At 42.0% G+C, this 22,683-nt stretch overlaps 2 protein-coding genes and 1 non-coding gene across 7 annotated transcripts in view; 1 reads left to right on the top strand and 2 right to left on the bottom strand.

Annotated features, from left to right (window-relative positions):
• ccdc85cb (coiled-coil domain containing 85C, b) overlaps positions 1-12,218 on the bottom strand; it is a 41,203-nt gene extending 28,985 nt beyond the window's left edge. For 4 of the 5 annotated variants that reach the window (XM_029496015.1, XM_029496014.1, XM_029496013.1 and 1 more), the window contains exon 1: positions 10,737-12,218. In XM_029496015.1, the coding sequence (XP_029351875.1) occupies positions 10,737-11,451 (715 nt within the window). In that variant the 5' untranslated portion in view covers positions 11,452-12,218. The remainder of the gene's footprint in view (positions 1-10,736) is intronic. The other variant, XM_029496012.1, reaches the window with a different exon arrangement.
• A 629-nt stretch (positions 12,219-12,847) lies between these two features.
• LOC115037518 (cholesterol 24-hydroxylase) lies at positions 12,848-17,150 on the bottom strand. The gene is made up of 15 exons (XM_029496120.1): positions 16,825-17,150; positions 16,651-16,728; positions 16,407-16,488; positions 16,076-16,149; positions 15,689-15,775; positions 15,396-15,534; positions 15,164-15,274; positions 14,925-15,087; positions 14,567-14,632; positions 14,341-14,413; positions 14,180-14,264; positions 13,853-13,963; positions 13,596-13,684; positions 13,440-13,506; positions 12,848-13,360 (listed from the first exon to the last, which is right to left on the bottom strand). Exons 1-15 carry the CDS (start codon positions 16,971-16,973, stop codon positions 13,211-13,213), a joined length of 1,524 nt encoding a protein of 507 aa, XP_029351980.1. The 5' UTR covers positions 16,974-17,150; the 3' UTR covers positions 12,848-13,210.
• On the top strand, positions 17,099-17,171 carry trnat-ugu (transfer RNA threonine (anticodon UGU)). Its single transcript has one exon. It is a non-coding gene; the product is annotated as a tRNA-Thr (tRNA).
• The last annotated feature ends 5,512 nt before the right edge of the window (positions 17,172-22,683 follow it).

Genomic DNA, 22,683 nt, shown 5'->3' on the forward strand with positions numbered 1-22,683 from the left:
CATCTTTTGTACATCTTTCTCTTCTTAACAGGACCTGCCTTAACCGCTCAACCATTTTTCTAATCCCACCTCCATTTTTCTCATCTGTCCTCATCTCTCAGATTCCCTTTCTCAACCCTCATCAGCCACTGATGTGGGCTCCTCAAAAAAACCCTATTCCATCAGCCTTTCCACTCATTTGGTGAACCGCAGCGCCATGACTGTGGTAAATACAACATTAACACAACGGGAATCAATTGTATGCCTCTGCTTTCATTTGACTTGGCAGGCCTTTATGATACTATTATCTCATCCAGCAATTTTCCAAGCGACCAGTTATTAACTTTTGCATGGAAACTGGTCGTGTTCCACCTTTCATCGCTGTGTAAATACTGAACCATATGTAGCCTGGATCTGGAGAATTGGTAACTGGTAGCACATGGCATAGCCTCTTTCTTCATCCTCTTCCATTTCATGCCAACTTCTTTTGTTTGTTGTGCATTTGCTGACTACAAAGAGGCCCTAAAGCTCCACACTACACATTCCTTCTTGATGGAGCAAATTTAAAGCCACTGGCTGCAACAAAAACACGCACAATGGATGTACGTTCCAGTGAGAGCAAGAGTGAACTTGTTTAAGATCTTTAAAATCAAAAAAATTTAATAAAATGTGAAATCTTTTCAAACGTGGGAAGACAGCGCTAAAGGAGGTACCACTCTACACAGAAAGCACAGTTAAGCACACCCCATAATACTGAATAAGGGCATGGTATCCTAGCAACAAGCAAAAAGGAGAAGCTGCTTGATCTGCAGTGTCCTCTGTTGCTCCTGGATCTTCAACCTTGTGCATCTTTCTTTCAGAGCTTCTCCTCAACAGCCCTCTAGGAGACACTTTGATCCTTCACCCTATCCTTTATCCTCCTGCTTCCTGTTACAACACCCTGTTGCACTCTAACAAGGGCACTTTCATCAAGTGTGCACGCCATTTACACTGTTTTCTGAAGGGTTGCAGAGAGTGCATATCATATGCAGGGCTACGTGCCATGTATTCAAAAGAGTGGTGGGCAGAGATATAGCACTGGATCCCACTCATCAAATCCTTTTAAACAGAGAAGCCGGCCCCTCCAAACCCGCTGCCATGTTTCAGAGAGCCAAAGCAGAGCTAAAATATCAATGGCTTAATCCCTTTACATCTTTTGTTGACTGAGAGGAGAGCAAGCAAGACAGAAGAGGATGTATTAGAGATAACAAATCATAAAACATCTCTTGCAGTCCCTGCCTGGTTTGTTAATTTATCTAATCAAAATAGTAATGGTTAACTATAGAGCCGGGCCAAAGTAGAATCATCAAAGAAGTGGGAGAAACATCCAGTCCCAGTTATCAGCAGTTTGATGTCCTGCAAGTCTTAAAAATAGCATGAAGCTCACAATGAGTAAAGGATCGTTTTTACACTGAAAATTAATCTAAACTTATGATTTCAGTGGCATTAATGGTGACTGCCAAGAAACTGAAACAAGAAATTGGTAGCGGTCGGGTAAAATGGAACACAGCTGGTGGATCATGTTGTCTGAATGTCCCAGTTAAACTTTTAAACTCAGCACATCACTGTTAAACTCAAACGTCCCAGTTTGACAGTTCCAGGATTCAGGGACATGAGGCAGCCTGGTGCTTGGCAAAGCGTTACCCTCGAGTTAAGTATTAACCAACATTTGTTGCCTTGCGAGCTGACATCTGATTCAAAATGTGCTGATGCTGAACTCTCCCAAAAACAGCAGCAGCAGAGGAGTAAAGCAGAGTGAGATCAGAACTAAAAGAGGCCAGAGCGCTGAGAAGAGGAGAGGAGAAACAGGCCGGCTATAATTGGCTGTCAGAAGTGTCATCTCCTCTCAGTGTGAGTGAGAAGAGCTGGAAATATTTTGTGTGGTGCCCCTCTGAAGATGAATAACTGGCTCCAATTGCCTCAACTTAACACCAAATCAAATCTATAAGAATCCATAATGTCCATTCTAATTCAACAGGAAGACTCCACCTATTCCTCTATCAAAACACTATCCACATCCCTATCCCTTTCAATCTATCAACCTGCGCTACATCCTCTTTTAAGATCCATCACTCCGGCCAACCAGAGCCTGACAGTCTGTGTGTAATCTGACATTATCTGCACATCTGCTGAACCCAGAGCTAACGCTGATGGAGTTAAAGAGGATCGGAGGGAGACCCAGGAACATCTCCACAGTTTTAGATAATCGTGTGGACATCCCTGATGGTTGTTCCACGAACATTAATACCAGCACAAATATCCCCCAATACCATGAATATCAGATATAAGCAAACAGATGAAAAGATAAAATGATTTTGTACGTGTACCTCTCCCCGTCTCATCTATTTGGGCTGCCACACACCGATTTAGTCAGACAAACTCCTTTTCTGTGAGCCCGCATTTTCATATGATTATCAGCCTCCACTTAAGCGCTTTATGATGATCACAGTCGCATCACTGGGAATCGAACGGCCTGAACGTCCCTTGAAGTTCAAATAAATAATGACTTTGATCAGCCTTTATAATCTGTGCTCAAATCTAGTTAAGTGGGGGGGTGGTCTAAATAGATTTTTGATGGAATTTCAGTCGTTGAGTATTTGTCATGAGCAGCACAACTGGGACACAGGGACAGATAGATGAATAATTTTTGAATTAATATTTCATGTAGAGTGCACATTGATGATATATTCATAGCGCTGGGAGTTCAAAACTGACCTTTGACCTCCCTTACATGACTCACTGACTTTCCATCTGTCATACTTTTTCTTTATATATTTAATCTAAGAAAGGGTGACATTTTGGACTCACTGTGTAACGTCAGGGAAATGAAAGTCATAACTTCATTACTATAACTTCTGGATATCTTAAGGTGTATTTGTGTCACTGCTGGAGCTGCTGTGGAGTTGGCTTCATCATCCTTGTTGGTTTACCACCACCAAATCATTCTCAGCAGCATGTTTCTCCAGCTCATGTCCTATCAACAAAGTGGGATAAATCTATTGAAAGTAATCAAGGCTAACAGCCATGCAAGTGGCTGTTGTAGGGGTGTACACGGGGACAGTGATGCTTTTGAAGAGATCCTTTATTGTTGGCTGCTTCACCAAATCTCCCGAGACAGAGGAGGAAACTACTTTCTCCAATCTTTCTAACACAATGTTGACAACAGGCTCCACTGACAAAAGGCCACAGTGGCATTTATATGAAAGCAGGAGTATGTCCTAGTCCACTGTATAAGAATACTTCAGGATACAACTCTCAAATTAGCTAAATCCTTAAATATTTAAAGTAGCAAGAAAGACTCTTATGCATTTCTCCTAAACATAATGGCCTTTGATTCGTCATCATGCAAATGTTTCAACTACTGCTTTTTTTAGGCTGCAACTAACAAGACTAAGTCAAGAGAAAAGTCTGATTCAAAGCCCATCCCAAACCAAAACAGAAACATGTTTTCCCAAGGTACACAGTCCAGCCTTGGCGCTTAGAACTGGCCTGCAAGAGGAAATTAGCCTCCAGAACGGCAGAGCGAGGTTACCTGAAACCATCCCGAAAAACTTCCTGAGAATGTAGCAACAGCAACGAGACAGTACAATTCATTCCAGATGCTCAGTTTGAGCGCCATAGCTTCACATAATCTCATCCATCTTGACGGGCCGCCGCCAGATTCACATTTTTGCAGGCGCTCCAGTTCCAATTATGGCTGTGAAGAATTTTGTTTATCACAACAGCCCAGCAGATTTGAGAATTAGCTAAATCATTTGTTCAATTTCATAATGAAGAGAACATTCCTCAAATTGAATACTAATGAGTTGTCCCAATTTGGGGCCAAAAGTGATGCAAGGGCCACATTTTGACAAACCCAAGTGACAAATAGAGCCTGTAACTAGTAAACTACAGGTCGAAGAGTTGTGTCAGCATTATTTAAATGCAAGAAAGGTGAAGACATCTGCTGATTACAGTCTCCAATGTCACAGTAACGAAAAGCAAAGAGCTGACAGGCAGAAAATCCAGATGAACACCTTGTTCCTTCCAGGCCTCAAAAGGAGCTGATGAAGAGGTGTGCCGTGTAGGAGTTGCTGACTTTCGGCAACCTGGGACCATTCCACTGTCGAAGGTCACGGGGCGTGTTGCATAGACAAAAACTGAACTGCTGATGGTGAGTGTATGGAGCTGCCCCAGATGGGTTTTCCTAACTGAACCCAGGTACTCTTTTGAATCCCCTAACCTGTATGCCCTTTGCATCTTAATCAGCTGTTTAGATCTCACCACATACGATATATAGCACAGATCAATAAGGGTATTGTCGAGGTTGGGGGGGCAAGCTGACAATGGAGTAGAGAATATTGCAAAAGTTATTTTTTCAAGGTTTATTGAAAATAAGCCAATCTATTTCACTTCGCTTACAACCAACCAAGATGTGTGTAATCATGGATGGATTTATTTATAAGAGGGATGGGAGGTATGTTGTTGCCCCATTTTTGCTGGATGTGTAGCTTTTGATTTCCCCAGATTTTTACAAGGCGTTTAAACCTTGTTGAAGTGCCCCAAGTGAAAATTAACATTTAATATATGATCAACCAAATAAGCAAAAAATAAGATAGGTAACCTATTAATGGAAAGAATATTAAGTTGATGATGGCATCACTACGTTAGAAAAGTGGCCAGTATATTTTATCTCCTTAAAATAACCCATTGTCTAGCAAGGTTTGAGTCTGAATGAAAAAACAGATATCCATAGCTTGTTAGTAAAAGTGGGCCTGCAACTCCAAGTGCACCCATTTTGTTTCGTTTCTTATTTTTGAGTTACTTCAAGCAGCACACACACACACACACAAACCTGGCCTGGCATCATTCTGCACGGGTCAGTCCCCATAGAGGCTGGCCATGCCCAAACTTATCCCCATCCCCCTATCCTTTACTTTCCTCCGCTTCAGTAATTCTGAGGCTAGGCATGGGCGCCGTCCACTCGCCCCACTGATCATTGCTGTTGCCTAGGCAACTGAGCTACCCAGCCCCTCCAGCAGCCAACTGCCCAATGAACAGAAAAGAGGGACATCCACTTGCATCAGTGCATAAGTAGAGAGTGATACAGGAGCTATAAATTCCAGAGTGTATGTGGGAACCTGACCCAGAAAACAGTGACACTTTCGCACAGTCTAAGAGTGGTGGCCACACAGACGTAGCAGCAGGCAGATTTTGCTGAAAATATTTCGTAAAAGGCACTTCATTAGATCTTACAGAGTCCGTGTCTGAGTGCACGAAACTCAAGCTGGCTCAATAACCTCATTCTGTCGGCTGAGTGCTGTGCTGATGGGGATGAACGGACAGCGGATCAGAAAGCAGGTTCGCAGGAATCAAGAGAGAGAGAGGGATGCAGAGAGAGGGTGACGGAAAGATTGGGAACAGATGGTGAAAAGGTAAAAGTTCAAAAAGTGTCCTTGAGACACACCCTTCAGAGTGGGGCCATATGTTACATTAAAACTTGCAGAATAAAGTGCCAAGATATTGGCACAGGTGTGTGGCACAAGGGCAAGACGGTCTTCAGGCCCCACATGGCGTTTTCAGCAAATAAAGTTTTTAGCATCTTTGCAAACATCTGATGCTAAGAGTTTACTCTTCCTCAGCCTGCTACAGTATAACTAAATCCAGACACAGACTACTGTGGGACAAGTCCCACTTCATTAACCTAGAAATGCCTTAAACATAAAAAAAATAAAAAATAAATAAATAAATAAATAAATAAAGGCAATGGAATCAGTCAATCAACAATAGCTGATATAGTCACCCAAATCGCCCAAACCAGACACGCTTTCATTTACCACCTTCCAGTCCGTCTCTGCTTGCTCATTCCGGTGTCACCAAGAGGATAGAGCACCATTTCCTCTTTTGTTTACTCAGGAATGTGGGACATCCTGGCAGGCTGGGTTTTAAGTGATGGTACACAGCTAAGAGCTCTCTCCATGCCTCTTTCAGTCCCTTCTGTATCTTTGTTTCCACTCCATTATGTGTGTTATCAGCTGACCAAGCCTAAACACCAACAGGGTGCTCCACTATTTTAGAGATAACTTGTGTACTTGTTACGTCTGTGTTTTTATGCTGCTTTAAAATTTTTCTTTTTTTTTCTTTTCATGCACCAACTTGAGTTGCACCTTTAATTTCATTATATGATCTGCTTACAATGACATTAAAGTCTGCAACTACCTTAAGCCATGCGAGTGGTGGTCTACAACATTGTAGGAATTTAATTTCATTAAATTAAATTAATTAAGTTAATGAAACAGCAATATTGCGCAGTTCTTTGCCTTTGGGAGTAATTTCCCAACTTCAAAACATTGAAAGAAATGACATGTCAGTACCTCCTTTTAAAGCTCCTTTTTTAAAATAAGGCACCAACTAAATTTTTTTTAACATACCCTGATGTAATTCATTCATGTTTGCTCCTCTAATAATCTTGGAGTTGTTTTATGTTTCATCACCTACAGTTCTTCCTTCCTAAAAGTTTTCATTGCTGGTTTACACCGAGGAGGTAACACCCTTTGTGAGGAAGGTACAAATGTAGCCAGGAGTACGGTTCAAGAAATGAAGCCAGCTTCTTGGAACAGAGATATGTGAAACCGAGCTTGGACAAACAGGATATCAGCAACAGAAAACATCCTATTCCTGGTTAGACAGCCCTTTATAGCCTCACAGACATTCCACACAATGACTTGAAACTACAGCGGAGAGGAAAACACCATTGTGCTGTTGATCCTCCGGTTTCCTTTGAAAGGAGAAAACGGCTCACACAGAGAAACTGCAAGGCTGACTTTGACTAGCTGGCTGTGATTGAGTGATGTATCTTTAATGAAAAAACAAGAGGTGCTAAGGACCTGTCTCACTCTTTAAAGATATGAAACTGGTGATAAAGATTTTGAAGTAAGCAAAGTAAACAGGAACTTTGATTCTCTCTCATAAAAGGAGTGTGTCTTTTTATTTGTTAAAGTTTATTGATAATTCAGCTCAGAGTGAAAACAACCACATTCTTCCGTCACATACAAATGTGAATATGAGAGCACTGACTAATTTGCGTAACCATGATGAAATACACAGACAGAGTGCCCGACTGGGAGGGCTGGTTCCTCAGTTTCATTATGAGCTTTCAGGTCATGTCATTCCCCAAGAGTAAAAGAAAAGGAAACTTAAGAGAGACAGAGTGAGACAGAACGTGGAAGAGTAACACCTCATATTAACAGACCCAGGTCCACATAAAATGTCAACTGTGGCAAAGACCTGAGTTTAAACCTGCAATTTAACCACTTCTGAGTGGCTTAAGTAGGACTAATTTCAACATAATTTGCGACCAAGTGGGAGGGTTAACAGGGTGACTCTGTGGAGTGACTCAACATAGGAAGGTTTTTCAGCACAATTTACTCAAGAGAACATGCCATTACACCCAGTGCCCTTTTGTAAGACAATGTATAAATCTGTTTCACATTGCATTGCATTGTGCTAAAGCTGTAGTGATTCACTAACCTATCTGACTGGTTTGCGAGAGCCACTGGCATCTGGATGGTCTCCTCTTTGTATTTGGTTCTACAAGTGACTACCTGCAGGTCTACCTGGTGTAGATAACAAGCTGAAAGCTAAAATGCTAGCCTGCAAGAACATGTTGCTGTGGCACAGCTACTATAACTCTCCAGGTGTCTATTTTCATTGTATGCAGTTTCTCAATTTGTTGTCACAACTTGATGATTTGAAGGAGGGGAAACCCTCCTATCCATTTAGCCTTCTTATGGTTAGTTATCAGCCAATCAGGTCAATAAATGGATTCAGAAGACAAATTTGCACATCTGTCTCATAACTAGATGTAACTATCCCCTTTTTAATGGAATAGTTCACATTTCAGTGGAAAGAGTAATCCAGCTCATAACCCGCAATGGCATCCCTCATTTTGAATATTTTGAGATCCATTTTCATCTTGGTCAGCATTGGTCTGGATGATTTGCAATTTGGCCAGGGTTTCTGGGAAATAAAACCCCACTGCACAGCAAGAGCTGCTGAGATGCTGTCCCTAAAAGTAGCAAATTACCCAGAATTCAGGGTCCTTTTCTGCCAAAGTCTGAGGGGCCTTGCTCTCTGGGGTTATTTGGAGTCTTTTTATCGGCCGGGTTGAAATGATTGGTCCTTAAAATCCATTTGGCAGCTTAAAGGCCAGGGGGATGTGTAAGGGTTTGTTAGAGGTCAACGGGAATTGTTGCAGAGAGGTTCTTTATCAGTTCATCTGGACAATGTCAAAGGAGCACTTTGCTGTCTCGCTTGGCCACTTTGTCTTAATCTCATAAGGCTATACTCACTCTGCGTCACATTAAAGTGGGGTCTCTAAAGCTCTCTGTGACAGCATCATATTTCAGTCAGTCTTTCACTAAATTTATGCTCCAGACCACCAATATTGAATGCAGACGCTGAAAATGATTGAAATAAAAGTCGCTGTTATAGATTATGAAACACAGTCTGAGTGTAGCCCTTCCACTCTGTCTTTTTGATTCTTCATAGCAGAAGCCTTCGCTTTCCTCACACATTACGGTACACACCCCGTCCAAGTAAACATGCATCCACACATAGCTTGTATTCCCAAAGGACTTGGAAGGGTGGGGGGTGGGGGTTCTTCAGCCGTGTCAACGCACAAGAAATTCAATTAAGTAGACAGCAGGATGCCTTCGAAACGCACCCTCCTTTAAGCTCAATATGCCCTCCACTCCACCCCCAAGCTCCCCAGCCAACCCCTTCGAGCCATTCAGCCACTCCCCCAACACCACCAAGACCCATTGAGGGCCCTTTCCTGGGCCCCCTTTCATATACTCCTCTCACACTGCTCCACTTGCCTCGAAAGAAGATGAAATCTTTCAGAGATACATTAACCAAAAGAGATGGAGAACTGTAAAAAAAAGTTACAAAAACTGTATGGAAGAAACTTCTAACTCAAACACGTTGGTTTTACTCTCAGGACACCAAATCCATGTCATCATCTTCCTGTCCTCCCATCTGTGCATGTCTGGCACCCAGACAGATGCTGTTCATTTAGCACTTGAGCGGCAATCCTCAAGCTTGTCTCCTAAATGCCCGGGGGAGCCAATGGCATTTGGACAGCATTAAATAAAGCCACTCTGTGGACCTCACACCGCGAGCAGACATGACCTCACAACATGGTCGCTTCACTCAGATTTCAAGCAGTCAATCGAGTAAATCTGTGCTGGAAAAGAAAACCGTATTCCTACTAGTCAGGCCTGTAGAAGTCTGATTCAACCTGTGGACAAATACATTTTCTCTCCACAAATTATTTATTGATAGAAGTAATGAAACACTTGTTTGATCTCACTGCTTCTGGGTACAAACATCCAACTTGCAGAATAGTAGATTGGGATCAGTGTAGTATTCCTTTGTGGCTGTTCTTAATCGATTGGCATCTTAAGTAATGTCAATAGCAGTTGTTTCTTTCCAAATTGAGTTGTTGCAATTATGTTAAAGCCAAAAAGATTTACAATGCTCAGCTTTACTTAGGACAAGATAGCATCTATCTCATTACCAATGCATTGTTTTGAACAATGAAATCATGAAGCTTCTCCTGAGTAGAAGTGTGGTGTTTCCATGCAAGCATGTTGTTGTGTATCTGTACATCAACAAACTGAGTCTGAGCCTCAGGGGCACCCAATGTCACACACATCTCGCGAAACAGCAGCTTACAGGCCACTGCAGACACAATATTGATGTTACATAATGAGAGCCAATCGCCGCCATAAAAATGTGAGTGTTATCATGAGTCTGTGTGTGTTTTTTTCTGGATTAAAGGGCTCCCACGACTTTCACACATGCTTCCATCCTTTTGTATTTGTTACCATCATGGTTTTCACAGTGCACAGTTCTAAGAATGGCTGAAGAATGACATATGACCTCTGTGATCTGATTTAGGGCTGCTTGATTTGAACCGTAAATCAGGGCATGAGATAAAAAAAATAAATAAATAAATAACAGTATGTTTCAGCTCAATGACAGATTTTTTTTTGCCCATCAAACTGTTTCTTCCCCTTGCAGATCAGCTCATGGTGAGTTATCAATCCATGTGCTGACTAAATGACGCTGAGTGTCCTCCTGTTCCACCACAGCATATTCATCTCAGTTTGCAGCTGTGTATTTAGGTCTTAAAAACAGGGACACTGATTTCTGGGCCCATGCCATGCATTTCAAAAGGCCCTAAGCAGGCACAAGTGCTCTTCCACAACCACAACCAGGACAACAATGATAATCACCAAACAAGTGACACAAGTTTCACAAAAATCTATTTGCCTCAGACCCCTTTAAAAGCTATTAGGATAAGTCCTCTTCCTTGAGGACCACGAGTGCAGTGACCTAAATCAGTGCAAACTCAAATGATGGGATAGCGTGGGACTCAAAAGGCCAATTAAGGATGCTGTGTGAGCATGTGTGGGTCCAATCAAGACAAGAGGTGAGGCTAAGCCAAGACCCCCCACCCCAACCTAATGTTAATCCTTCACGGCAAGTTTGATCAGCATATGTTGTCAGTTCAGTCACACTCATGTGACTTGAAGTTCAACATTTGAGCCCATGTATCTGACTTTTTTGACACAGATCAACATCAAAGTTAAATGAAAATGAAAACACAGGATGCACAGGCTTCATTTCAAGCTTGATTGGCTGTGTTAGGACTGCAGGCCCAGTCTACTCACCGTTCAGCCCGTTGGGGATGCTCCTGTGATGGTGCGGTGCCGACAGGTCATCCATGGACCTCCTCATGGTGGGGCCCAGCTTACTGTTCTCCGAGCTCTTGTGTATGTGGTTGTGATTGTGGTGATCGGGGCTGCCGGCACTCCCTGTGCTGGACGTGCTACTCCCGTCCCCCACATCCCTGACGGTGCCGGTGCCCCCGTTCAGGTTGGTCAAACTGGATTGACTGTCTATGGAGCTCCTGGACCCCGCTCCGTTCCTCTCCTCGTCCAGCATGAGGATGATCTCCTTCAGCTCCGAGTTCTCCCTCAGCACGGTCTCCTGGTTGGCCTCCAGCTCCTTCAGCTTCATCATGTAGGCGCCCACCTCTTTCCACATGGCGCTGGCGGTGTAGCGGCCGAAGCGCTGCCACTCTCGGGACAGCTTCTTGCCTTTCTGCCGGTCGTCGTCCAGGAAGCAGCAGAGCTCCCGGAGCTCGTGGTTGTCGTCCTGCAGTTTCTGGTTGATCTCTTTCAGGTTCCGGATCTCGTGCAGGTGCACCTGCAGCCTCCGGTTAATGTCTTTCATCATGTTTCCGTGCTCGATCATCAAGTTCATTTTCTCACCGTCCACCTTCCTTAACTTCCTGAGCAGCTCCTCCTTGCTGCTCCTCAGCAGCTCCTCGTCCGTCAGCTGGCTCAGGTCGTCCTTCTGCCCCTCGGACGGATTTTTAGCCATGACTGTCTCCGGCTGCGAGTCTCGGTTCGTTTAAAAAGGTGTCCCAAAATTCACTAAAAGAATTCTATTAGCCGGCCCTCAACTGTGGAACTGTGTTAAAAAATGAATGCATGGTCCAAATATGAGTGAAATCGGAATTATCTCCTTTTTTCTTTTTTTCAGCAGGCCGATGATGAAAAGGAAAATATTAATGTGGTGCTATGGCAACCCGAGCACGAACTGACTGCCCTCACTAATCTTTGAAAGGAAAATCCCCTGTGAATGTCAGAAACTGCTGCTCCTCACATCCCCGCCGGCAGAGACAGCTCCTGTGTTGTTTTGTTTTGTTTTTTTAAATGGTCAGCAGTGATTTTCAGCCAGGTCCCGATCCCCAAGTCCTGTCAGCACAACACACCGCGTCCCGCCGCGCCGTGCGCCCTCTCCGCCGGACATCGCTCCATTCAAATGACTGCAGGGGGAAAAAAAAACGCGACAAAAACTCTACAAATCTTCAGCTCAACTCCAACGTGAAAATGGCGAACGGTCAAATAAACGCGACACTTCTACTGATGGCATATACTTTTTTGTTGTTTGTTTGTTTGTTTGTTTTCGTTTACCGGGCGCGTTTTAGCAGCTCCTCGGATAAGCCTCTTTTCGCAGAGGTGGTGCGATCGGTCGGTCGGACGGAGGATTGAAGCCTTCTCCTCCCAGCCAGCTCGGCATTAACCGCGGACCCCCCTCCTCCCTGTCCAAACACTCGGGTTTGAAATCATTCAGACGGATTTCGGCCAAGACGGCCAATGAAGCGGTGGGAGGGGAGGAGGCTGCAGGTAGAGGAGAGGTGCGGGGGGGGGGGGGCATCAGCAACAGGCTCGGCCCTTTTAAAGGGACAGTACCAGCTCAGTCTGCTGATTTATCTGCATATCGACAGAGCACGCTATTTTATATCTGACAAATACTCTAAGATTACATCAAGAGCCATGTACGGAAGTTCTTGCTAAAACTATTAGCTTCAAAGTGTGGCTATGAAAAAAAAGCTTTTTAAAGAGGTTTCTTTGTTGATCTCACAGCATATAGTGTTGTGTAACCGGCCCCATTGCTCTGCTGTTTCAAAATAAAATAAAGTATAACCCCCTCGCCCCCTTTCTTTTTCAAATCAACTTGCTACTGCAACCTAATAGTGTTTTCTAATCTTGCTTCATTATATAATGATATCAGTCTCTCCAAATTAATTTTATTGTAAGTGACAACTTTTGAGCGTTAATTCAAATATTCCTAGCGAATTTAACAGGTGCTTCTGGGATTTCTTTGTAAGCTTACAGCGCCCTCTTGTGTATTATTGCACAGCAAACTGGGTACCAAAAGAAAGATCAGTGTTTAAGGCATCGGTTAAGAAATTTGTGTGAGACAGTTATTACAGTTTCTTCAGCAGTTTATTTCAATTTATGTAAAAATGTAAATTCCATTAAGTATTTTAGAATAGTTAAGAAAATTTAGATGAAAAAAATTATAAAATAATCAGCTCCAGCAGATTAAAGTGGTGACAGTGCAATCTCCTCATGTTTTCCCCCATACCCCCTTTACTGTCAAGATATTACAGAAACAATCATAAAAATGGACATGAATTGTATTTCATTCACACATTACGAGTTTTTAAGGCAAAAAGTAAAATCTGTAAAAATTACAGAGATAGTTATAAAACAACTTGGACGCATTAGAGGTTCAGTCTGTTGAAAAAACTACTATGGTTTCTTCTCATACTGCTGTACTTTCTGACCATCTATTTCTTGTCATTTCTATGTTTGACAGAACACACTACTCCACTCTTTGGCCTGAGTGTTCCAGTGTCCAGGATGTCAAAACTCTGCCCAGGGACAAGTGAAAAATCAAACCTCTGAATAAGCTTGGCCATCACCACTTTAGCCTCCATCTGAAAAGACATCCAATGTGTTTATATATGCCGTAAGAATATATGTTGTTTGTTGATGAATGGTTTTGCCACCACCCACCTGAGCAAAGTTCTTTCCCAGGCACGAGCGTGGACCAAGGGCAAAGGGGTAGTAGCAGTAATAGGGTCTAGTAACACAGATAGGGCACAACTTCATGTGATGCAGAGCAATGCTCAAACATTGCATGTTTGAGTACAGCTTTGTTTGAAAACTTACTTGGCAGCATCTGGGTGAAATCTGTCTGGATCAAACTTCAGCGGGTCCTTGAAGAACCGCTCCATTCTCCCAGTCACATAGCTGCTGAACTGAAGTCCAGAGCAATTTATATAACATTTTGATTAGTGTATTATTTATTTCTAAAACATCTGGGTTTTTGAATGATAGGTGTCACTGTATGTAAGCACAAAACAGAAACCTGATAAAACCTTTTTTGGGTTTTGACGCACAAACACAGTAAAAAGGGATTGACTCACAATACAGCTGATTCCTCCAGGTACGTGGAAACCGCTGATCACAATGTCTTCAGGTACCTCACGAGATGTGCCTGGAGCTGTTGGGTACAACCTCAGGGTCTCTTTTAGCACCTAGTGTGATGTAACATTGAGAAGTGCACATTTTGAGTTAGTTGCTTAAAAATAATGGAAGCACACTGCACATTGTACAGATGAGGCAAATTAATAATGCCATTTTAATATATTCTTTGGATTGGGCCCCATCCCTCTTTAACTAAAGAATTAAAAGGCTAACTGAGAGTGAGTGAATAAACAAATTAATTAATATCTGAGTGAATATACCTATACCTGTGAGAGGTAGGTCAGTTCCCCCAAGTTCTCATAGCTTATGTCATGTTTCATCCCAATTACACTGTCCACTTCTTTCTTCACCCTGAAAAACAAAAAACAGTTTAAGGTTCCATGGTCTGCATTGTGAAAACAACTTTCATTCAATTATTAGTTGTTACTTCTCCAGTATATCAGGATGTCTTTGCAGTTCCATGATGCAAAACGCAAGTTGATTAGCTGTTGTTTCTTGCCCTAAAATGACAAAAGTGAATTAGAGTCATACCTTTAAATAGAGCATACCAACAAGACATATGAAAGTAATTGAGGTTTTCTTTTTCTCTAAAAGAAATAAAAATTAACCATTTTTAGAGCATTTCATACATCAATGCAGAAACAGTGACTCACCAGCAATGAAGAATGTCACAAAATTGTCCAACATAAACTCTTCATCTTCTGCCGTCATGGTTTCCTCTGGTATGACAAGAAAATTTTATCAATTTATAACATATTACTTGACTTTACTGGATCCACTTGTGACCAGGTGCTAAATTATTACTGCAAACTTGTTAATATCTTTTTTGCTATATATATTTTTTGGCCATCATTGTGATGATATTCTCAACAGTCAATATTTTAGTGTCTTTGCTTTATTATCTTATATGGAATCTAGGGTTAGTAACAGCTATGACCCTGTTAGATTGCCTAAATATATAAATGCTCTTCTCATCTAATCTAGTCAAATCCAAACTTTTATGGCAATAACCTCTGTCAGCAGCTTTGATGATCTGCGTAAGGATGTCCTTAGGGACATCTTCATCGTTCTGCATGGCTGTCTTTCTTTCATTGATCCACTGAGCTCCAGTTTTGCGCAGAAATTTGCAAGCTTCCCGGACTTCATTAATGAAGGGTTTGTTTGTTGGCTTGTACTGGAAATGCAAGACTAAAAGATGGGTCACAGTTTACACCATACTAAAACCATTCTAAATTGTGTTGAATACCTACCTCAAAAAGGAGGTCTCGGACATAATATATCATTCCTTTAAGACATGTTTCAATGGCTTTAGGGAAGTGTGAACTATTCTCTATCAGGTCTAAATCCACACCAAAAGCAACCTGAAAGTTATCAGGGGTAAAATCATGCATTGTATATGAAGAGAGAAGTTTGTGGTTTCTTAAAGAAAAGATTTCAAGGGCTACTGCAGAGGAATATTCAAAATAAACTAGGACACAATACCTTTGCAATCACATCAAGGGTAACATGGTTCACTACTTGGAGTACGTTGACCTCTTTTTCGTTATCCGCAAAATCCGAAAGTTTACTCATCAGTTTTTCTGCCCTCTCATTGAAGGTGCCCATTAGGCCTCTCAAATACCTAAAAATAATAATATCTTTTGAGAATGGACAAGAATAGCCAGGACACACGTGTAAAGCTCTACAGAAATGTTGCAATTGGACCATGTTGCACAAAAAACCTACTATGATTGTATGCTGTACACAAAACAAAGGTTATGGGATAAATTACTCACAAGCTGCTGAATGCAGGGTCCATGATCCGTCGCTGTTTGTACCACAGCTTGTGGTCCGGTGCTGTTACGAGGCCGTTGCCGAGGAATCTTGAAGAGAGGCATGCAAAACAAATTACTTTCTAATTAGTAAAATATTGTAAATTCTTTCAGATTACAAAACAACAACATGCTTCAGCAAAGTTATCATCTGGCTCTTAAACAGTGACTGGTAATAATAATAAATACACCTTACGAGTTAAAAGTCTGTTCAGGATTTTGGCCTTTAGCAGTATCACAACTTATACCCATTATTGTGAAATTGTTCCTTTGCTGGTTTGACAACATGGAAACATTTCAGGATTCATAAGTTGTGTACACCGACACTAATCAGACAATCTGATAAACTACCTCTGGCCAAACAGGTTGAAGAGTCTCTTGTATACAAATTTATCTTTGGGGTACTTTGGGGACATCAGGATTTCCTGAAAAGGGAAACATAGAAAGACAGACAAAAGGTTTCAATGCAAATATTACTTGTTTTTACCACAAATTATGGCAATGAGAGTAGTTTTTCTTTTTTCTTTTCTTTTGATTGATTTCCTTATTTTTGCAAATGACCTTTGACGTGTGCCTGTTGTTTGTGTATTTTGTATAATCTGTGCACTTTTACACAGTTTATTGTGCAATGCAAGTGTAATTTAAGATTATACCGGTCCAGCTACAAAGGTGTGGCGTGTACCTTGGTCGCCTCCGGGCAGGAAACACACAGCGCCACGTAGTGTAAGACATTTATCCTGTAGACAGGCCCATAGGCCTCTGCCCTGGAAATGACAACTTTCTGTAATGTTGAATCAGACGCAGACAGCTCCAGAAAAACGGACGCTGATGGCAGTAACTGATCAGGCAGCTGAGTAGGGGGGCATGTAGCCTCGGCTTCAGTCACCGAGCGCTTCCAACTTCCGCAAACCTCCCGTTTTACTTACCATTCAAGAAATTTGTCGTGTATAATGTCGCCATTTTTCATTATCTGCAAAATAGTCCCCGCATGCCCGAAGAAAAAACTGCAAGGATAAAATAAAAAAATAATAATAAATAAAACAACATCAAAGTGTCGGTTCGCTAACGTTAGCGTCAGTGGGAACGCGCGCGCGGCTCACCTGTCCCTCGGTGGTCCGGGGATGTGGTCGTACTTCATGTGTGTGTACTGGATGTACAGGCAGAGGCCCAGAAAGGCCAGGAACAGCAGGCAGAGCAGGAGGAACGTAGCTGGAGCAGCCCAGCTCAACAGTAAATGGAAAAAGGCCATTTTGTCACCAAAAGTGCTGCGCAGCTCCACGGTCGGGAGTTACAGTCCGTCGGTCGATCGTCAAAAATGCTCCGGAACATTGACGTAGACTTAAATACGGAACTGTGGGCGTTGCGGATAACACAGGCTCCATAGCTCAGTGGTTAGAGCACTGGTCTTGTAAACCAGGGGTCGCGAGTTCGATCCTCGCTGGGGCCTGTCGGTTGGCTACCTCTTTTCCTCTCTCTGCTGCCCTCTACTTGTTTCTTTCTTTTTTGCTTTTGGACATGAAGATAAATATTCCCCTGACATTGATTTGACCTTGAATGCACCAAATTTGGTTTTATTGATATTTACTGACTACAGGCTGATAACCTTTACACTGCCTAGATAGATTTCGTAGATTGCGTCTTCTGGAATAAATGCTGCTACTTACAACTGTACAATCACACCATTGACAGAATGTAGGCTTCATTTAAAACATTACTAAAGTGAATATATAAAGTTTAAAGGAACTGCGCCAACTGAACACCTAGGTTTGTGATATTTTTTACTTAACAACTTCCAAAAATAAAAAAAAAAAGAAGAGAGAGAAAAGAATCAGCGATGAGTGAGATATACAAACTCACAGAGAGTGAGTTGCTAGCAAGGAAAGCCTTCCTCCCAAAAATTGAGCCATGACTACATAGTAAGGCAAAATAAGGCCTGTGTGGCATGAACCCACTGCACCCCTGTAGAGTTTGCTTCACAATCTACTTGGCAGAGAGGTGAGTTTGAGTTCTCACAACTTAGAAAGTCGTGCTGGCCCCAACTCTGAGTTCATTCCTCTCCAATCAGTTTCAGCTCAGAGAGACTAGGGAATTCCGCCACTTCTGAAAATAGGATTTGTCTTGCCAAATGGAGCAAAGAACGACGTATCCAGATGCACTTCACACATCACATCATGCCTGCTTTCCCCTCAGCTGGTGAAGCGGGAAACCCTCCCTCAGTTTATTCAATTACACTCATCTCCCAGAGGAGATGGAGGAATAGGTTTGCGTCAACACAGACTCCTTCCTGCATAGTCTGATGAAGATATGCATGCATGTGATAGGCTAACTGATGCAGATGGACATTGTGAATCAAATGTGCACTGATACTGGTGTGTGTAAATATATTGGCTAATCATCAAATGCATTCAGCAGTGCCAACGGGGCCACAGGGCTGCAACAAAGCACGAAATCTGATTTAGGAGCAGCCATGTTGTTGCTTTAACTACCATTAACCGACTGATACACTTCCGCTATCATTCCAGACGCGTCGGCCCACGCATCATCCAATTTGTTGGGAGAAATATGGTGATCCATATGATATTTATGAAATATTTCTAAATATTTGATCTGACTGATTTTTAGGCAATTTAAGTCTCAGAACAAAAGGGGTCCGCTATTACAGTGATGCAACCCTGCTGCAAGTTTAACAACCAAAAAGCTCAACATCACTCTTCTTCGAGTTTTATACTCACATGCTTACCATCATTTAGGCTGAAGGGGAAAATTGAAAGCAATGAGCAGCACACTTATCCGAGCACCATCTCAAACCTGTGGGTGGTGATATACACACACTATAGGATTATTTTTACATGGTAAACCAAGCTGTTAATAGATTTACAGTGTGACGGGTAGAATTAGCAGCTTGAAAAGAAAGTCTACACTCAACTGCATCAGTGTGAAAGTGAATTTAGAGCATTTTCCAGGCCACTTAGCACAAAAAAAAAAAAAAAAAGGCATTGGTACTAAATAGTAAAAGACACATTTTTTAGGGTGAACAGAACAATGTGGGCTCATATCGATACAGCTCTGGTTTCATCTTTATTTAACCCTGCAGAATCAGATCAGATGATTTATACAAAAACACTGACATGCTCCAAAATCATTGAGTTGAGCAACATAAACTTAAGCGGCAATCACAAATCACTGTCTGAATTTTAAAAAGCAAAAATATACAAATCTTCCCTCATTTAATAAGCCATCTGATGGCTTTCTCTGTCTTTTATTGATTTTTTTTAACAGGTTGTCATAAAAAATAGTTAGAGATGGGAAAATGTGACCTTTCACTATTTTCTTTCATTCAAAAGATTTGAAAGTGATTAATTCACAAACACATAATCAAATAATCTTTAGTTGCTCATTCTCCTCTCAAATATGCCCCTTTTATTATCTTTAAATGCAAGAACTGGCGAGGACAAATAACATTTAAAAAATGTATGGACTAAAAACATGGGAAATATATGATCTATTTGGGAAATAGATGCAATACAACTCAGTGTTAATGTGCTCTTTTGTTATTAATGTGACTAAGTTTCCGGAGGAACATAGAAGTTGGTGTCCCTTTATATTTATTCGGGGTGACCAGCAGGGGGTGCTCTCTGTCAACTCCCTCAAATTTCCAGGCCCCTGCCCCCTCTTTGAAAGCATGAGCTAAGGGGTGCACCAGGGAAGTAAGACCAGGTGATGACAGCGTGATGTTTTCCTTGTGTCGATAGCACAAGTAAATGAGAATGTTTCCATCATGCCTGCAAAGCGAAGCTCTCGCACCCTGACCCGAGACAACTCACCTGCTCTGAAACACCACCTTCTCCCCCTCTGTTTACCATGCCCCGGCCACCTTTGCCACTAGAGCCACTTCAGACCTGTACATATTGTTTGCAATAACCTCAGAGCTTGTCTGCATTCTTATCTTAAAAAGAACATGCAATCATATTTTTGGTCCAAGGTCTTGGCTCTGTGTAAACGCTGGAGGCTAAGGGCTGTTTGATGTTGTTATGGCTGGCTGTCTGCCGCCTCAGTACTACTGGATCTGCAGGGCCCTCTCATGTCCAAAGGTATTGTGTTGGCTGCTCTTTTGATTATATTATCAACTGAGAGAGAGTGAGAGGGAGAAAATTAAGACTCCCACTGGACATGAGTAAACAAACAAAAGTTTGTAGAGTCTGGTTCATCCAAAGAATGTCAGTTATTCAGACTTGTCTGAGGATATTGATGTCCAGTGTTGGGATTATTGTGCTGAATATTGTTCTTGCTTGATATAAAAATTTGCCTGCCCTTGGTTTTCAAGATTGAGCTTCTCGAAACCTGCAAAAGAGAAAAGAAAAAGTGGACGTGCTCACACCTCATCCTGTTAAAGTGATGAGGTTGATTTTCATGACTGCTGTGGCCTGAAATCTAACCGAACTATTATGAACCTCTTTTCACATCATCAGGTCAAAATCCCAAATTTCTCAGGAATTTTGGTTATTGTTTGATTAGCGAGTATTTAACTTTGTAACTCACTGAAATAATGAGCTTTGCAAAAAGCATCAGCACGTTAACAATGTCACTATGACTTTGTCAGGATACTTTTTTTTTAGTCATGTTACTGTCTCAAAAAACATTATTTGTTTCGCCTACAGAAATCTGGGTAAAAACAGAAGGGTTTTTAGTGGTTTGTTTTTGTTGTTGTTGGGTTGTTTTTTTTTTGGGTGGGGGGTTGCTCCTTAACTACTTGGTTTCTAATTCTCTCATTCCATTTTGAGATTAGCATTGTTGATCATCTCAGAACAAGGCCTTCCTCTGTGTCCTCTAGTTGGGAAAGGGGATAAGTCAGACTCCAGATAATCCATTTGATTTTAAGATTCACTGGCATTCCTGCAAATCCCGGAGGTAGAGCAGCTAAAGCACGTAGGCTAGTTTGTGCGTGCAGGCAGGCATGTTCTGCGGCATTAATGCACTGTGTGTTTCTGTGATGGCTGGTTTTTCATGACTGCAGTGTGTGTGTATGTATGTTTGCGTGGGGTTGCCTTCCTCTTGAGTAATCTGCAGGGAGGGAGGATGGGGGACGAGGCAGCCTGTAACGGGAGCAGCGAGGGACTTGAAGGGCCATGCTGCTTGCAGGTTGACCAGCCGCAGTACAACCAGAGGAAATCTCATGTTCCTGCCAGCCTACAAAAGTAAACAGATCTGCAACCACCGAGCGCTGGCATGAGGCCTGGGCCACCAGCGCTATAACTAAAGGAATGAATCACATCACACAAACACACACATTCACTGGCTAACATGTAAGAGCACAGTGAAGCAGGCACTAGAACTACGGACGGCATTTCCATCTTTTCACATTTTGTAAGTGAAATAATTGCCGCAAAATTGGAACACAACAAGTTCGGTGTGCTTGGGCTTCTGTACAACCACAGCATCCTCTCTCAGTGACGTGGTGCACATGGCCTCTGCAAGATGTGAAGTGTATTCGCTCAGTTTTTCAACTGGATCCGCCTGGAAACTCTTGCTTCATTCAATATTTCAGATAACATCTTTTAGCCACAGAGTTTTGAAACCTTCCTTCTCTTTTATGTTCCTTTTTCCGCCCTCTCTCTGCTTTCTCCTCTGTCTACACATCTGCGGTTATTTATCTGTTATTCTGTGGCAGCAATGTGGTCAACATGTGTCTGGCTTCCCTCCACAGAGCACTCATCTGCAGTCAACTTAGGAAATCACTGGAGGACCATAGTAAACCTTCCAAGCTTTTTATCGTTTCTAACGCAGTGCACACACAGCAAAGGGATGGATTTCTATCTCCATATCATAAGTACATCCTCCACTAATTGTGTCCCACTTCTGGCCAAACATTCTATTGTAAAGCCAGGGTTTTTTTTTTTTCTCTCTCTCTCTCTCTCTCTCTCCTCTCATGGGTCAATGAGAGCAGAAGTGAAGAACGGACGCCATGACCTACCGGAATCAGAGTATCAGTGAGAAGTATTTTGATTCCCTAAACCTATGGATTTGCATTATCCTAACCTTTGAACTTTTAATCTCAGTGTTATTTAATCCTCTGGATAGAGTACAGCCTCAGACAACACAATGGTAGAAATAGATCAGCCTAGAAAACACAATGTTCCCATGGTGGTCGTTAAAGCATTCAGGAGCTTAAAAGGTTAAAGTTATGGTGTAGCAGGGCTATTTTGTGCGATGGATCAAGTGGAGAGTGTAATGATGTTTGATATCCAATGTGCCCTTTCTGGAACGCGAATTGAAAGGATTTTGTCCCTCCTACTCTTAAAACTTTGGGCCCAAAACCACAACTGAAAATCAGATTCATGAAAATCGTGTCACTCCTGTGAATCACCACCAGAAGACACGCCACAACACATTGGTAGATTCCCAGCGCACACATGGTTTAAAAAGGTTGAGGTTGATTGTTTAGAAGCTGCACAGAAAATGTTAGTATGACTTTTGACTTCGAGATGTGAACTGAGCTTATAAAGAAAACCAAGGCTCGATTGAGAACACACAGACGATAAAATAGAGTAAACTGAGGAAACGTTTGATGCTGTTGGTTCAAACAGTAAATGCACACACTGCTAACTTGTGTGAGCACAACAACTCAATCGCGGTAGCTCATTAAATCCTGCAATCACATGTGGAAAATGTAATAGAGATGAAAAATGAGAGTCTTGTGCCCATTACCTCTCATCAAGGCAAACACTAACTCACAAAACCACAACTTACTATTTACAGGTTATTAAACAAATCAGCATTAGAGCTTTCAGCAGCTGTTGGTGTGGCCAGGAAGCTCCAAACATATAAAGGCACTGAATAAAGGGACCTTCAACAACAAGGAAATGAGCAATAATAAAAGGAACAGTTTGACTTTTTGCTATAATAATAACCATAGTTTCCTTGCTTGCTTAAGGTTGGGTAAGATTGATAACACTCTTGCG

This window comes from Echeneis naucrates, chromosome 24 (genome assembly GCF_900963305.1).
Source record: "Echeneis naucrates chromosome 24, fEcheNa1.1, whole genome shotgun sequence".
In the NCBI taxonomy this organism is placed as follows: domain Eukaryota; kingdom Metazoa; phylum Chordata; class Actinopteri; order Carangiformes; family Echeneidae; genus Echeneis; species Echeneis naucrates.

Excerpts from the sequence above, each read along its gene's own strand:
- LOC115037518 (XM_029496120.1), bottom strand. The coding sequence starts at position 16,973 with ATGGCCTTTTTCCATTTACTGTTGAGCTGGGCTGCTCCAGCTACGTTC. Across the intron at positions 14,414-14,566 it reads TGTGACATTCTTCATTGCTG|GGCAAGAAACAACAGCTAAT; the intron begins GTGAGTCACTGT and ends TTGTCATTTTAG. Across the intron at positions 13,685-13,852 it reads CTGGAGGAATCAGCTGTATT|TTCAGCAGCTATGTGACTGG; the intron begins GTGAGTCAATCC and ends TCTGGACTTCAG.